Source organism: Cucurbita moschata, unplaced genomic scaffold (genome assembly GCF_002738365.1).
Source record: "Cucurbita moschata cultivar Rifu unplaced genomic scaffold, Cmos_1.0 Cmo_Scf00013, whole genome shotgun sequence".
NCBI classification, from domain to species: Eukaryota; Viridiplantae; Streptophyta; class Magnoliopsida; order Cucurbitales; family Cucurbitaceae; genus Cucurbita; species Cucurbita moschata.
The window spans coordinates 2,320,888-2,339,049 of NW_019268529.1; the positions used below are offsets into that span (position 1 = coordinate 2,320,888).

Here is an 18,162-nt window from a genome sequence, read left to right on the forward strand (position 1 = left end):
TTTTAATTTTTAAGTTATAATAAGAAATTTAGTGTTTTTTTATATTTATATATTTGAAAAGGAAGAGGAAATTCAAATGAGATAAATATATTATAATAATACTGAATTGTGCTTATGTTTTGTTTGTGACTGTTCATGTTTGTAAAGTATTTGAATGGAATAATTAATGTTCTTATTGATTATAGTTAGTTCAACTACTTAGATATATGTATTTTTGGATTAAGTACGTGAGAGGTCCCGAAAAAATAAATATACTTTTTCAAAAAAACAGCGTCGTCGATTGATTGTGATTTACATTTTTTTTATATAATTATGTACTTATGTGAGTACCGTTAGAGATTTGTTAGTTTATTCTACCCTTGACCCATGATTCACTTAGTTGGTATTTTAATAATTATGATATAAAATGATAGGATTATTGACTATGCAAGAGTGGTTAGTGATTTGGTAGCTTATCATTAATAATAAGCCGTCAAGATGGAGCCCACATAGTGCTTTTTGTGAATTGTGATATGATATGATTATGCGGGGTAGTTAGGGGTTTACTAGCTTATCCTCAACTGTGAATTGTTAAGACGAGCTCACAGAGTAATTTAATAATTTGTGCTATGAGGTGATATGATTCTTCAATCACATGGGGATGGTTAGGGATTTGCTAGCTTATCCTTAACCGTGAACGATCAAAATGGCGTCCACATAGCATCTAATGATAAAGATGATTGAAAAGAGAAATCATACCCTAGATATCAAGCACACAAATAATTTGTATGGATAGTAAAGATCTAACTAAGTTATCCAACTCTGAGAAATTCTAATAAGATAGATGAGCTTCAGAGAGCTCGACAACTAGGACGCATGAATGGAAGGAACTTCAATGAACTAGATTATAAGGAATGGTTAGCTCCAAGGAGTTAGATGATGAGCAAACAACGAGCTCCAATGAGTTAGATGATGAGGAATTATGAGTTCCAACGAGTTAGATTATGAGAGAAGATGAGCCCCTATGATCTAATTATAATCTCCAAAGAGCTAGACTATGAGTAAGGAGGAGCTTGGAGGAGATAAATTCATTAAGATGAGCTTGGGTGAGTCGATATGACCTAGATACTATAGGAGTCGAGAGCATGTACGAGTTGTGAAGCTATAGGAGTCGAGATATATCTTATGCTATCTTTTATATAAATCCGTGCCGAATTACATGAAAGTCCATTAGACGAAAAATAGATTCAATTGAGGTTATAAAAAAGTGGGTGATTATAATAAACATTCTTGATAAATGGGGATTTGACAAACTTAGGGATGCTTGATTCCATTGGATGTGAATACAGATGAATTGTATGTAATTAAAGATGTACAACTGGGACAGTAAGCTCTTGTGGGCACAAATCAGAAGGTGTCCACGTTACTCGAAGGCAACCAAATGGATATACTAAGGTATTTCAAGACATCAACACTTTAGGAATATTTCTCTACGTTGACTTAGACTATGCAAGAGATTTAGACAAGAGATCTTTTTGAGGTTAAAGTTGTATATAATTCCTTTGCCCCTCTTTGCATGTTGGACGTAGGCTAGCTTTAACCACTTAATTTCGATTTTGAGATCTCCCTTTTAACCTATAGGCCAACGGGAGCTCCTTCCATATGCTAAGTAGACCTTCACTAGTTTAGGTGAATTTACGATTAAATTTATGTCACAATCGTTCCTAAATATCAGACATCGTGGCCAAATTGATGGGTTAATTTTTTTCATTTACATATAATTCATAACTCGTTCAAATCAATGCAACTTTATTGATCCAAAGATTCATATCACACCCCACAATTAAGTTTCATTGTTTGAAGCTCTTTAACCAAAGAGACCAAGTTCATATGAGACGAACCACCACAACTCACAGCTCTCTTTGCTGCCTCTCCCATGTCTCTAGCCCTCCTCCTCATCTCCACTGCCTCACCGCTTGTACCCATCAACAAAGCCACAGCCTTTCCAATATCTTCCCTCGTAACCATCTCTTGTGATCTCTCTTCTCCCAAATTCCACCACTTTCTGGATCCAACTCCGACCCCAATCTTCAGCACATCAATCAACTTCTCATTGTAAAATTGCTCAGCAGACATTGGCCATGTGATCATTGGCAAGCCTGAGCTTACACCTTCTAGAATTGAGTTCCAACCACAATGAGTCACAAATCCTCCCACAGCTTCATGCTCCAAAATCATCAACTGTGGAGCCTAGCCCCTTATTACTAAACCCCTCTTGGTTTTAATCATATTTTCCTCAAACCCTTTTGGTAAACCTGAATTAGTTGCTGCTTCTTCGTGGTCGTGGTCGTTGTTTTTTTTTATTATGACCCAGATGAAATTGTGAGCAGATTCTTCAACGGCGTGTGCGATCTCTGAAATCTGCTGGGGTTTCACACGGATTAAGCTTCCAAAGCTAATGTACAAAACTGAATTGGGTTGTTTGGTGTTTAGCCATTGGAGTAAGTTAGTGGTTTCAATGTTGGGGTTTCCTCCTCTAGATTCTTTATCTTCAGCTTCCTTGTTTGCCAACAATGAAACTGGCCCTATGCTCCATGTTTTGATCCCTATTGCCGGTAAAAAAGATAACCGAGATTCCTCAACGGCTGAAGAGGAGAACGAAATATTCTTTATAAACGTGTGGAAACCTCTCCCTAACAGTGTGTTTTAAAACCTTGTAAGGAAGCCCGAAGAGAGAATATCTATTAGGGGTGGATTTGAGCTGTTACAAATGGCTTGGGCCTTTACAAATGGTATCAAAGCTAGACACCAAACGACGTGCCTGTGAGGAGGTTGAGCCTCGAAAGAGGGTAGACAAGAGGCAGTGTGCCAGCCAAGACGTTGAGCCCTTAAGGGGGTGGACAGGAAGTAGTGTGCCAACAAGGACGCTGAGTCTCGAAGGGGAATGGACAAGAGACGGTTTGCTAGCAAGGACACTAGGCCTCAAAGGGGGGTGAACAAGAGGCAGTGTGCCAGCAAGAACGTTGAGCCCTAAAAGGGGTGGATTGGAGGGTCCCACATCAATTGAAGGGAACGAGTGCCGAAGAGGTTTAGCCCCAAAGGGGATAGACAAGAGATGGTGTCCCAATAGGATACTAGGCCTCAAAAGAGGTAGATTAGAGGGTCTCACATTGATGAGAGAAGACAAAGAATTCCAGAGAGAAAATCTCATATCGGTTGGAGAGAAAATTAAAGCATTCTTTATAAAGGTGTGGGAATCTCTCCCCAGCAGGTTTTAAAAATCTTGAAAGGAAGTTCAAAAAGAAAAATTTAACGAGAACAATATCGATTAATAGTGGACTGGGGTGTTGCATGATTAAAAGTTAATAGTAGAGTTTTAGTGGAGATTATACCTTATTGAAGTGTTGTTCATACGGATTTTCCAATTCGTAAAAGCTGTTCATCAACATTCCATAACATCGTTTCTCTGATTCCTTACAGACACCAAGAAATAGTGAGAATTCATTGGGGTTGGTGATCCAACTTGGCAACTGAGACCTCCTCATCTCTACAAAATCTGGCAACCCCGGAAGTTGGAACTTATCATCGTCGGATTGCACTTCAAGATGAGGCTTGTGTTCTTTAACACATTGCTCACCACAGTAAGCCAAGAAACCGGAGCGTTGAAAGCAAGCCGCCGGATTCCAAGCTGGGCGGCAACCTCAGTCGCTTTCCACACCAACAAAGGATGTTTCGTTTTCCTTCCCAACCAATATGGGATATCACAATCCACCCCATTCAGGATCCAGTGTTCTCGTTAGCACTCGTTCTTTTCTAATCGATGTGGGACCCCAATCAAATCTACCCCCTCCGAGACCCAGCGTCCTCACTAGTACACCGCCTCGTGTCTACCCTTTCGAGGAACAGCCTTCTCGCTGGCACATCGTCCAGTGTCTGGCTCTGATATCATTTGTAATATCTCAAGCCCACCACTAGTAGATATTATCCTGTTTGGACTTTCTCTTTCGGGCTTCCCCTTAAGGTTTTTAAAAAGCGTCTTCTAGGGAAAGGTTTCCACACCCTTGTAAAGGGTGTTTCGTTTTCCTCCTCAACCAATGTGGGATATCACAATCCACCCCGTTCACGGCTCAGCGTCCTTGTTGACACTCGTTCCTTTCTCCAATCGATATGGGACCACCAAATTTACTCCTTTCGGGGCCCAGCGTCCTTACTGACACACCGCCTCATGTCTACCCCTTCGGGGAACAGCCTTTTCACCAGCAGATCACTCGATATCTGGCTCTTATATCATTTGTTATAGCCCAAGCCCACCACTTGTAGATATTGTCCTCTTTCAACTTTCTCTTTCAGGTTTTCCCTCAAGGTTTTTAAAAAGCATCTTCTAGTAAAAGTAGATATCACATTCAAAACTTTTGAGAACACAGACTATTTACAAATCAAAATATTATAAGTAGGACAAATAGTACAACCTCTAGGGCCGGCCATGGAATTGTGTGGATGCGGATATGGCAGCCCGACATGGAGTGGCGGTGGATTTTGCTGTGGAAGAGGGCGGCGTTCGCGACGGTGGTGACGATGGTGACAGCAACGCCCGCGACGGTGGGTGACATCGACCATGGGGATCAGATGGCCATGGCTGACAAATAGAAGGAAAACAACGTTGAGTTGATGATTTTCAGGGAGCATGATGATGAGGAAGAAGAGATGGTCAATGAAGTGATTGAAGAACTTAGTTGTTGTTCATTGGAGACATACATAAAAAAAAACTAGGATTTTAAATATTAAAATATGAACAAAATGTTTTGTCGGAACAGCAGGCATTGGTCGGACATAACTATATATAAATAAATAAATAATTAATTAATTAAATAAGCTCTTATCCTTTCAATTTTTCTCATAACTTATAAATCTACTCTTTTAAAAAATTGTATCCGCTCTTCAAAACTATTATGAATAAAATGATTTTATGAGAGTTTATGTATGCATACTATCGAGTGTAATATGTGACAAAAAAAATAAGGGTTGTCTTGCATGATTTATTATGCTACAATGAAAATAGGGAGACCTCATGCATAATTGTATGTTCACGTGCATCAAAATACTTTTCATTTATGAAGTATTTCATTTATGAGTATGGATGCGTACACTCTGAGAGGGAAATGACCATCATGTTTACCATGATGCTATGACGGTTGTTATTCCCTCTGGGTGTCCGACAACAGCCCAGAGAGTGCTAGTCCGACCAGCAAGCCCAGGGAGTGTTTGAACCCACCTGGTGAGCTCACTCTCACACGTGTGGGTCGTGTGTAGAGAAGTACTACACATCCAATTTGTCCGGACTGAAAAGCCATCTAAGAGAAGACGGTTTTGGTCCCATCATTTTGTGTGTTTGCTTTCCCCGATTCCAATAATGGAGTCATTTACTGAATATTTCTTAGAATACTCAAGCATTGCGTTATTCTTACATTTTAAGTAAAGGTAAGACACTCGGTGACATTGCATTGAAGACCATGGTGCTTTTGATGCAAACGTTTAAGTCTATGACATCGTTTTATGAATTACTTTAAATGAACGTATTTGTATAAAAAGGTCACGTCATGCATATGGTAGCAGCTCTACTTCTTCGATATTGTATTAAATATCAAATTTAGCTATTGTCAAAAGTTAGGTAAGTTTTAGCATGTATAAATACTTTTTCATTAAAACCCTATTATTCTCCCGCTAGTGTATTAAATATCAATTTTAGCTATTCTAAAAAGTTAGGTAACTTTTAGTATGCATGCCTATTTTTTTTTTATTATTATTATTACTCTATTATTCTTCCTCTACTGTGTTAAATATCAATTTTAGTTATTCGTAAAAAGTTTGGAATTTTTAGTATAATACTTAATGAACAGCCTAAACTTATCGAGATTTTGTCGTATTTGGGTTTTTTCTTTCAGACTGATATTGTTATCTTTGGGTTTTTCCTTTCCGACTAGATTATGTTATCTTTGGATTTTTCCTTTCAGACTTCCCATTCATCTAAGTTTTAAAATGTTAGGTAGAGGTTTTCACATCCTTATAAATAATATATTTTTCACTTCCCTAACCGATGTGGAATCTCACAATCCACCCTTTTCAAGGCCCCACGTCCACGCTATCACTCGTTTATCTCTCCAGTCGATGTGGGATCTCCATCAAAGTTTTAAACCGCGTTTGTTAGAGAGAAGTTTTCATACTCTTATAAAGAACGTATCGTTCTCCTCCCTAACTAATGTAGAATCTCACAATCTATCCCTTCAGGGCCCTACATCCACGCTAGCACTCATTATCTCTCCAGTCGACGTGGGATCTCACAATCTACCCCCCTCGAAGCTCACACGGGTCATTACACTTAAAAACCCTCTTTTTATTGTCTAGTGTATTGTGTTAAATATCAATTTTAGTTATTTATCAAAAGTTCGGTAATTTTTACTACGTATATTTAATTTTTTTTTAAACCCTATTCTTCTCTCTGCTGTGTATTGATATACGTAGGGAGAAGAATAGGGTTTTTAAAAAAATTAGTATTGTTGTAGATTTATTTATTTATTTAAAAAAATTAATTTATTAAAATATTTAACATTTAAATACAAATTCAATATAAAAAGCCCATGAAATTAAATATAATGGATTCCTATCAACTAATAAATTTTTTAAACTAATAAAATGAAATAAAAAGTAAAAAAGGAAAAAAAATAAGTAGTTTTAAAATTTTAAAAATGGGTAAATTATAAACCATACCCATAAAATAAATTTAAAAAAGAAAAATCTTTAAAATTTAAGAAATACTTTACCATTTTCAAAAGTTTTGTAAATACCATCAAATTTTAAAAATAATAATAAAAGAGCCTTAATTAGGATATAGACAGAAACAGTTAGTACCTTATTTTGAAAATATCATCCAACTTTCAAAATTAGCATAAATACTGGTAATCTTAATTATTTTTATATATAAAAATGCTTAGTATTAGTATATAAATGAAAACCGTTTATCTACATCCCATTAACACCTTTCATTTCTCTTTCTCTCTATCTTCGATTTTAACCTAGACCTAAAGCTTTCCTATCTTCCTGTTCTTTTTGTCTCTTCTTTAATACTCTCTTACTCTCCTTCTATTCTCTAATCTCCAAAGCTATCCCATCAATAAAGGTACATAGAATATAACAAGAAGAAGGGAGAATTATGAAATTACCAAGAGACTATCAGGACATCGTTTCTTGTCGAGTGTGAGTCAACACATTCGTTTGAGTTTAACATGCAAAAAGAGAGACAAGAAGATAATTTGTCATAATTTTGAAGACAACGAGTGGGAGGGAAAAGAAAGAAAATATGTGCATTACCAAATTGGTAAGAAACGAATACTTGGTTGATCCATTTCGTATTTTGCGATTTTTTATTTATTATTATTAAGTTTTGAGGGGGAATTTTATATTTTAACTTAAACATTTGAATCTTGTTTGGTTGGTGAGAAAGAAAATTGATGTAAGAATTGAAAAAATGAGGGAAAATGAGAATATCTATGGCGACAAGGCGGGAAAACCTTCCCTCCCCCGTCCTCGACAGGAGACCTAAAAATAATCGATAATTTAACCTTCATGCCTAGTCAAACTCAAAATTCCCTGCCCAGTTTCTTAACGTCTTCTTTTTTCTTCTCTTCAAAAACTCGAAGAACGCAGGAAGAATCCAGCCTTATTGCAGTCTATATCCTCCATATCATGAAACCGTTCCTTATCCACCCTGATACCAAATCCCACCCTTTTCTATCTTTGATGGGAAGCCAGAGCCTGCATGTATTGTTTTGTTCTAAAGTTTTTGCAGGCTTTACTTCAATTTACTAACCTTCGATGCATAAGTAAGAGATAATGAAAAGACGATCATCACTCATGACATGAACTCCCATTTTTGTGTGCATATAATCCATATAAAAGAAGGCATCCTTTGCAAAACCTTTGGTACCCAATTCTTAGAACTCAAAGTTACAAACGTGCAACCTATAGAGCAGATCCTATTCAAGTAAGGTCGTATGTCCCGAACCCATTCTTAAATATCCATGTAAGATTATGCATTTAACCATTGTTTCAGCAACAATATTTATCCAATCTCTGCCTATTCATGTCGCTAAACATGACTATCCTGACCTATGCTAACTTGAGTAGTAGTACCTGAATCCTTTGCGTTTGCCTCTTCATCCAGCTTCTTTCTCCAGTATTCATCAAGAGGTGGCCCAAATATTGCTTTCCCAGAGACAACACCAATGCTGCAACATATATTCCAGAGTCTATTCAGATGCTCAACTAATTTATCACTCAGAAACAATGTTTAAATTCCAGCCCAAAACTCAACGAGAGCTTAAATGTTATACTAAACTTTCCCAGAAGAAATCCCATGATTCATAAACTCATGCTACAACAGTAAGTCAATTGTAAACAGAAAATTTTCGTATAAAAGTTTGGAAACGAGAATTTTTCTTATTTTCCAGCCTCCATAAACTTGCATTATCAAATTTTTGGATCCTGAGACATTGTTCCTGAATTACAGGGGAGAAAAACTATATGAACTCCATTAACTAGTAATGGCTGAAAGAATTTAGAAAGTTTCTCAAATTCTTGAAACTTTTGAATGTTCTGACTTCCAAATATCATCTCAGTAACTTAAATTATGGGTCGGTAGGCTGATACCAAGAACTCCAACCCTTTCAATATGCTTCAGTTCTTTCAAATCGGACATTAATTTGGAGATGGATAATCAAACTAAAACCTAAAATCCACAAGGCAACAATGGAAAACAAGATTTGAGAGGAAAGAAAACAAGATTTGCTTAGTTGTATTGTATTTAATCAAAGAGACGTCTCCCCTGCTGATCGTAGAAACTACTTCCTGGTCCTATAATTTCGGGTGCCGTAATCAAGAAGACCATACGAGGCAATTCATTCAGGAGATAAACGGCAAGAAAATAAAATTGTGAATCAATTTTCATATAGCAATTTGAACATCAGGATCTATTTCAAGAAAAACAAAAAATTGGGATTCTGCAGATTGTAGTCTCGAATTGATTGATTAAAGGAAGTGATGAAAGTTGGGGAAGAGAACTTACATAACAGCGCCAATTACCATGGGGAACGAGAGGAACCTACTTCGACCGAGCATTCTGAATCGAAACTGGTTATTAGAATCTGTTTATGAGCTTCGAATCAGGGCTTATACCCTCGCTGTTTCTCAACGATTTCGGGTCGCGGGTTACTCGTTCTTCGGACGTAGGGTTCTGAAATTTGAGCTTAAAACCCATTCAATTATAAATACTTTGGTATTATAAAAATTAAAAAATAATTAACTTTCTACTTTTTCTTAAAAATACTAGTAAAATTTAAAAAAAAAATCAAAATACCTTAAACTTAAAAAAAAAAATTAAAAATTAAAAATTAAAAATATAGTTTTAAACTAACCCTCTGATACAATTGTGTTCACCCCGTCACAAGTCTTTGGTTGTCAACAGCATGCGTCGTCTCATTGCCATCGTGATCAGTCGTCATTCGTCCTTGCAAAAGCCATGCCACACTCAGATCCATTGTACAAACACCCAATTTCTGATGAAGAATAAGAAGAAAAATGAGATTTAGGGGGATGCAAAGCGGAATTGGTTCAACCGGTCCAATGCCTGGTTCAGTTCGCTCCCAGTAGTTCAACCCAATTCAACTTTGCTTTGATTGGTTCGTGGTTTTTCTTTTCAATTCAAGTTTGGTTCACAAGTTTTCTCACTAGTTAGAGTTGGTTTCAACAATTTTTCTTTTAACTTTCTATTTGATCCAGTAACTCAATGCATTCTTTGAAGATGAGTCAAGGTTTGTTTAAGGCAACAAGTTGAACCCTAGGATCATTACTTGTGGGAATGATTGTCCGTAGTGTGATTGGATCGTATGGTACATAGAGCAAGCAACCATAAAACTTAGCTTCTCGTGCCCAGCTATTGCATCTACTAACCAATCAATTATAGGCGAGGCATAACTAACCTTACAACAAACTTTATTCAGATCAATAAAGTTGATATACATTCTCCTCTTATCCTTAGTCTTAGATAACTATCGAAGATTATTGCTTTCTAAGTAAGAAATCTCTAATAAAAAAAAAAGTGTAGTATCTTATATTGTCTCAACCATGCGAGAATTTATTTATTTATTTTTATTGGTGAGGGGTGAGGAGAAGATAGGTGTTGGTGTGGGTGCACGTGCAGATTTATGGTGAATTTAGCATGTGAAAAACGTGGCCTTTTATAACTTTGAAGAACTAAAAACCTGACAAGTTTCGTTTCCATGCTTCTGCCCCACACGTGATTTAGTTTATATTTTCAACGGTTCATTTCTAAAATTACAAATCAAATCTATGTGTTTATTTAATTTAATAAATTAGTATTCACTTAAATACTTAACCGTTTCATTCAAAACCAAGAGAAATGTACTTTTAAGGTTTCTTTTACGTAATTTTAATTAATTTAATCTGTTTATTATATATTACTTTCTCTCGAAGATTTTCCACGTGGAAAACGTGACTTCCTCTTAAGGATCTTTTATATTAAACTATATTATACGTTTAAAATTGATTAATTTATAATTTTAAGAATCTTTTATTGATTAATTTATAATTTATATAGGTTTATATATGGTATGATTTTGTCCAATTTGAAAATAAGCTCTCGTAACTTTGTTTTGCGCTCACATCAGCGTTGTAGTATTCGTTGATTATAAACCCATAATCATTCCTTAAATTAGCCGATGTAAGACTTTTATCATTTAGCACTACACATGTCCACGATCGGAGTGTGGCCGGAAGCGGACAGTGGCAGAACGGTGATTCTGAACTCTTTATTTTCCGGCAGCGTAGTTTGAAGGTTGATGATGCTTATCCTGAAGCCTGTGGATTTTTATGCTTAAGAACAATCAAAAGGGTTGAGCCCAAAAACAACCAATCCCAAGCCCACATGAAAAACTCAATATGTAGAACACTTCAAGACTTGAAATTAACTTAAATACCTGAAATTAACTTTAATCCTTAGAAGATTAAAATTAACTTAAATTCTTTTCAAAGGTTGAAAACCTTCAATAAGGTACAAATCGAAGATCTTCACTAAGCTAACGGTCGAAAAAATGCGATTACCCTAACACGGGTTCTATGACCTTCATCGTGACGCCATCATGCATATATGTATACCTTAACTTCACCTGAAAATAAGATTAGTACGTGATTTTAGTATTTTAAAAAATACTCAAATACCCTTACTATTGGGGTCGAGAATGTAAATGCATGCGATAAGATGGAACATATCCTTTTAAAAACATGGCATGGCCTTAGGCAGCTTTCCAGTCTAAGCAAAGTTGGATGTGTAGTACTTTCCTACACACGTTACACACGCACACATATAGACCCACCAGGTGAACTCGCGTACCCTATGGATCTGGCTCGTCAGGCTAACACTTGCTAAGGGGCTTCTAGACACCATATAGGGAAAGGGTCCACATTACATTATGGTGAACGTAAATGTCGTAACTCGTAAGGTACGCGTCCTGGCATAAATTTACGTGCAAGTCAAACCTTCATTAACTTACAACATAATGAGTATGTGAATTATTTTTACATAATTCTTTTCAGATCTTCGGTACATAGCATAACTTACATGACATAGTCTATGGAGATTTATACATCATAGATTATCATCATCATAACATATTATTACTCCATGGTAGTCACACTACAACATAGCTTATAAACATGGCATAACACAACATGGTACAACATAACATAACGATCATAATTATGACATGTGCATACCACTCGAGGATGCCAAGTTTGTAATTAATTTTTTATTTTTAGTTTTTTTTTAAATTAATTATTGTTATAATTTGGGTACTTCCAAATTTTGTAATTAAATCCTTCCATGGACGGTGTGTTTGTAAACACATGCATTTTAAAAATTGTAGCTTTAGCTTGGTATCATTAAAATGTATTGGCCATATTTCATTAAATTTTGGTATTGGTCATTTTCATAATTATGGAGCAATAACTTTAGCCCATCTATTCTAAATTCCTTTTCAGCTTGACGATTTTCCTCGCTCCGACCTCGATTGATATGATTGGAGCAACAACCACTCACGAGCAATATCTCTAATCGACACCAACCAAGACTACCGCTCGTCTCGATCAACGCGGCCACCACACACGAGTACACAATGTTTCTACAGTCCAATTCGTGTCCCACATACTTATACTTGAATCTCCATCTCTTATATTTTTCAGCGTCATTTAGCTTGGTGAGATTTGTCATTCATTGAGGCTTCGATCAGCATCTCTTTAATAGGAATTAACAACTTGTTTGTTTGAATTAGTAGCTAAGATAAGGAGTTTTACTACTAAAATGTTTCGGTCTTATGTTGAAATGTTCTTTTTTATATTTAAATGATGATCGTAAGTTAAATAGAAAGTAAAGTAAACATGTATGTTAGTTATGCATGTCATGTTAGAAGATGATGTTTCGAATTATGATTTATATTTCTCGATCTCATAAATCTTCTTCGATCACGATCTTGGTGGTTCCTGGACCGTATCAACTTCATTTGGGTGTTTTAGCATTTATGAACTAAGAGTTTGTACACCCAAACGCTTATGAAAGCTCGTATGTTCATCCAAGAAGTAATCAAACTTCACAATTTAAAATAATATATTTCGTACATTAAGAAAAAAATATAAATTTCATTATGGATGGATTAAAAATTTAATAATAAAACAAATAAGGGTAAATGTGTAATTACATAATTTTATATTTATTGGAAAATATCCCCCTTATAATATACGATGAAATTCCAACCCCCGAACGATGCCTTTCTCAGTCAATCAATTTTTATTTAAAATAAAAAATAAAATATTATAAAAAATAAAAATTATTGGGGACCAAGTCTTGCACATAAAATTAGCCGCCCTAAATATTATATACATTGATGGGCCCACCTTTCACTCATTAGGCCTTTTGTTCCTATATTGCCCTTCGTCTCTTACTAGAAAACAAGGTCAAAAGTGTCATTCCACAATGTCGTTATTGCCTCTAGTAAAAGTCAATTCCGAACAGTACCTGTGCACCGACCACCGACCTACCCCTGTCTCCTCTTCTAATTTATTCTTTTTCTTTTTTATTTAAATATATTTGTAGAAGAAAAAATCTTAAAATTTTAATTTAAATTTTCCATTAAAAAAAATTCAGTGATTGTCGTCAATTTTCTTTTGGTAAATAACTTTATAGATAAGGCAGATTTTTTCAGACTTTTTATTCTTTTTAATTTATATTATAAAAAAGGCATAAATTATTTAATATAGATGCAGCAAAAATGCGGTGATAGATTTATTTCGTTAATTTTATATTTAATATGGGCAAAGCAAATCCAACAAAGAAAGAAAATAAAAGTGTTCGTGAATTAGATTAGATTGAGTCGAACCATTTTTTAGACTAAATTCAATTGTTTTAGCTATCTGATCTTTGTAATTCAAATAAGTTTTATTAAAGGTGTACAAACAAATATATATATATGGAATTTCAAAATAGACGCGTATTTAGTTTATGAAGTTTTAGAAAATAGTTAAATTGACTTTTAGTTAATAAAATGAAAATGAAAGCTGAAATGTCCCTTTTAAAATGGAATAAATCATAAGAAAAATGGATAATTTTAAAAAATTTTAAAAAATATATCTTTTAACTTAAAAAAGAAAGTTTGAAAAATATTTTTTAACTGGATTTGGAGAAACGGTTAATATTTTGTTTTAAAAATATTTTTAAAAAATATCTTTTCACTTTAAAACTTTTTATTAATACCTTTTAAGTTTTTAAAAAACTTAAAAATTATTCTTATAAAAGTAGCCATAATATTTTAACTTTTATTAAAAAAAATTAATTTTTTTTTATTATCAATATGAACAAAAATCACATATGTACAGCTATTTATTCAATTTTATACATACTCATCGTAAAAACATTTTAAAACTTTACCGATATTAATGTTATTTTTAAATTTAGTTTTTAAATGTAATAAAAATGATAAAAAAATATTTTTGACATTTTTTAAAAGTTGATATATTTTTATTTTTTTTTTTTGTTTAAAAGTATTATTGAAATATTTTAAAGGTGAAGAGTAAAAAATAAAAAATAAAATAAAATAAAAAGAAAGGAATGATGGGCGTGAATCCGGTGATAAAATTTGTTGCCATTTTGTATGAATTTGGAAAAATTTGGGAGTAACCAAATCCAACCATAATACTTTTTATTATTTATTTTCCTTTTAATTATTTTTAATTTTCAATAATTAAATGGGAGAGTCGATTATGTCGGTGAATTTGGATTTCTCAGCCCAATTATAATTTATTTTTTTATTTTTTTTTTGTCATCAAATAAAAATAAAAAATAAAAAAGATTAATTGGCCGCTTACATATTGTACCTAACAAAATTCTCTCAATATTTCATGCAAAAATTCTATCAAAATCCCCCCCCCCCACTCTCTCTCCCACGCCCAAACTAGAGAGAGAAAGAGATTGAAATTCTCGCCTGAAGCAGAGAGAGAGAGGCAGAGAGATTGAAATTCTCGCCGGAAGCAGAGAGAGAGAGACAGAGAGATTGAAATTCCCGCCGGAGAGAGAGGGAATTTCTACAGAGCCCCAGAAATTAATCCTTTTTTAAATTTTAGTTCTCAGCAAAGGGAGAGAGAGAGAGAGAGATGAAAGGGGGAGAAGAAGAACGGAGGAATCGGGAGAACACGAAACCGTACAAAGGGATAAGGATGAGAAAGTGGGGGAAATGGGTCGCCGAAATTCGTGAGCCCAACAAACGCTCCCGAATCTGGCTCGGTTCCTACTCCTCTCCCGTCGCCGCCGCCCGAGCCTACGACACCGCCGTCTTCCACCTCCGTGGCCCCTCTGCCCGTCTCAATTTTCCCGACTTTTTCACCACCGCCGCCGCCGACCGCCCCTTCCCCCTCCCTGCCGACATCTCCGCCTCCACCGTCCGCAAGATCGCCGCCGAGGTCGGCGCCCGTGTCGACGCCCTCGAGTCCTCTCTCCGTCACCACTTCCACAACTGTAGAACCGCCGACCAAATTCACCAAACTCCTTCCCCGTCACCAGCCACGACCACGACAACGACACCCACCAAGCTTCGTTCTGATTCCGGCGGGTTTTCCGATCGGGTTGACCTGAATAAATTGCCCGACCCGGAAGATTCCGACGGCGACTGCGCTAGCACTCCCTGGATAACCTGACTGTTTGAAATCGTAAATACAGGCTTTATTTTTGCATTTCAAATCTCGTTTAGGAATTCACTTTAACTTTAATTATCGTTACTATTATGAATTACCATTTTAAATTTTATGTCAATTTTTTTTACCTTTAATTGTAGAACTAAGCAATTTTACAATTATTGTTATACTTATTACATTTTCTTTAATGTGTAATCCAAAACTAAAATCAAAATTCCAAATTTATAAACCAAATAGAAATTAAACTTAAAATTAAAATTTACAACTCAAAATTCAAGGATTAAATAGTCCACCTGTAAAGAGTTTTTCACAAAGAGGACAATATCTGCGAGCGGTGTGCTTAGGCCGTTACAAATGGTATTAGAACCAGACACCGAACTATGTGCCAACGAGGAGGCTGTTCCCTGAAAGGGGTAGACACGAGCCAGTGTGCCAGTAAGGATGCTGGGCTCCGAAGGGGGTGGATTGTGATGTCCCACATTAGTTGAGGAGGAGAACAAACCACCTTTTATAAGGGGAAGCCTATAACAGAAAGCCCAAATAAGACAATATCGGCTAGTAATGTGCTTGTGCCGTTTCAGTTTTTTATGCTCTTTCTTATCATAACTCGGTTTATTGAATAGTTAGTCGAGTTCGTATTGCTACTACATTAAGTGTTGTATCTTCAGATGCCGATAATTGATAAAATAACTCGAATATTTCATAATTTTCTTTATTTTCTCTATTAATTTACACGTTCCATAACATAATCATATACTTTAATTTGTTTTACATTTTGTATTATGTTGTTGTAACGTTGTTCATGTACTTTCTCCATCTTTAGATTCCAATATATTTATTTATTCTCCCAATGCTATTTTAGGCCCTCAATTTTCAAATATTTTAGTTTACCCTATAAAGTTATTAATAATTAAAAAAAATACATATATACATATCTTAGTAAATAAGTAAATGTCTTGTAGGGTTTTTTAAAATAATTAAATAAAAAAATTTGCAATTATTAAAACTATTTTTATTACAATTCAGAGATTAAACAAAAGCACTAATACTAAAATTAGGTGAAGACCTACATGACTAAATTTATACTTAATTTGAAATTAAATATATATTTTTAAAATTATTGATATGAAATAAATAAAATAAAAAAATCTAAAGTGCCAAAGGGTAAGTTCAACCAAAAGGCTTTTAAGATAGGACAAAAATTATTTAATACTCGTTTGAATTATATTACGTTATAGATTAATCTAAGGGCGTTTAAGTAATTTTGTAGCTCGAAGAGTCTAAATTACTCGATCTAAACCGTACGGGTTGGGTTAAGCTTGAATTATTAGACATTTTTTTTATTTGGTTCAACTCAAACTGAATTTTATGTAATATATGAAGCATTGTCGTATTCGACTTCATAATTGAATTCACCATTCACTCTGTCGAGTCTCAAACTCATATCTTGTCTCTTTACACATATGACTCGTCACATTTTTATCTTTTCATCCTTGACTTTATAGTAATTATCGACAATCGGCAAATATGTGGATAATTACACTTTTGTCTATCGAAAGGTACATCTCACAACCTCGATCAGTTTCACTCAATTTTTAAATGCATGTCGTTGACAAATGTGGGGTTTTATTTTGATTACACGCTTATCGTTGTTCAATCAGAACCTTTCTAGAAAAGCTCCCTACATGTTCCAGGCTTTCGGTGCCATTCTTCTCCTTGCTTTCTTGTTTAGTGCGATGATGACACTCGAATCAAAGAGTTCATTGTAGTTCTTGATCAACCTCAATTCTCATTATCGTTCTAATAAATGTTTTGACACTCTTATCAGCTAAATTAATCATTAATAATTAATATTTCATTATAACATTTATCGTTTTAGTCATTTTTTCAAATGTCCAATTTTGATCGTTGTACTCAAGGTTTAGAGACTAAGCCATCTTAAAAATTTACAGACCAAACTCGTAATCTAATAATTAGAATAGAGAACTAACAATTCGAACATAGCTCGACAAATAAATACAACCATGATAACAATTATCACGACGATCCGATGAGTTACATCGTAAATATAAAAGAAAAAGGAAAAGAATAAAAAAAAGGAAAGAAATGTGGAAATGGTGGAGGGGTAGGTGATTATTAAATGGTGTAGGAAGTACAACTGTATAGCACTGTTTTAGGGAGTTGTGATGATTTGGACGATGATTACTCCATGATTGGCGGAAGATTCTATTTCTTCCATTTTTACTTTTCTCCAAAAAAAAACGTCTCCTTTTCATATTCATCTTTCCCATCCGACCAAAATATTTTCATCCTCTATTTCTTTATGTTTTTATCGATTAATTCCCATAATTTTGTGGAAAGACAAGGATAAAATGATAGATTCAACGATAAATTAAATGATAGAATATTCTTAGGTAAACAGCTTCTCTGGGGCGTAGGCCTCCCAAAAAGTAATGGAGGCGTGCAAGATCAATTTAAAAACCCACGTTCCGTAATAGAACAAATCTCTATCATATTATGCTCAGAGTAATTTTCAAGAACATTGTAGAGCGAATTTCAATCATATTTGTCATACGTGCAGATAGAGTTATTTTTCGAAGGTTAAAGCAGCTTAACACATGATTCGAAGCAAATGTGTGCGGTAGAGTGAGTCTCAAAGATCTCTCACGATAAGACACCTTCACATAGCATATAGCATAAGTATATAGTTTTAGTTGAATGAATTGCTTGAAATATGAATGGTATGTACCTTGTGGCCGTACTTTGTGATTGTTTAATGTATATTTATTATATTAATTTTGTCTTGTGAATATGTTATGTTGTAATGAGGAGGTATGTCATGTTATAGAATATCATGGCCACACATCATGTTATTGA

At 34.8% G+C, this 18,162-nt stretch overlaps 2 protein-coding genes and 1 long non-coding RNA gene across 3 annotated transcripts; 1 reads left to right on the forward strand and 2 right to left on the reverse strand.

Moving 5' to 3' along the window:
* Positions 1-1,809: 1,809 nt before the first annotated feature.
* On the reverse strand, positions 1,810-7,261 carry LOC111451603 (soyasapogenol B glucuronide galactosyltransferase-like). The gene is given in 8 exon segments (XM_023092075.1): positions 1,810-2,229; positions 2,295-2,337; positions 2,339-2,590; positions 3,370-3,640; positions 3,643-3,679; positions 4,449-4,581; positions 4,583-4,615; positions 7,197-7,261. Coding segments are annotated over 8 exon segments (1,254 nt in total).
* A 627-nt stretch (positions 7,262-7,888) lies between these two features.
* Positions 7,889-9,291, reverse strand: LOC111451034. Its single transcript, XR_002711913.1, has 2 exons — positions 9,098-9,291; positions 7,889-8,261 (listed from the first exon to the last, which is right to left on the reverse strand). It is a non-coding gene; the product is annotated as an uncharacterized LOC111451034 (long non-coding RNA).
* Positions 9,292-14,504: 5,213 nt separating this feature from the next.
* Positions 14,505-15,399, forward strand: LOC111451457 (ethylene-responsive transcription factor ERF011-like). Its single transcript, XM_023091892.1, has one exon. It carries the CDS (start codon positions 14,749-14,751, stop codon positions 15,286-15,288), a length of 540 nt encoding a protein of 179 aa, XP_022947660.1. The 5' UTR covers positions 14,505-14,748; the 3' UTR covers positions 15,289-15,399.
* Positions 15,400-18,162: the final 2,763 nt, after the last annotated feature.

Bases quoted from the DNA above. Each gene is read 5' to 3' on its own strand.
- LOC111451457 (XM_023091892.1), top strand. From the start codon at position 14,749: ATGAAAGGGGGAGAAGAAGAACGGAGGAATCGGGAGAACACGAAACCG.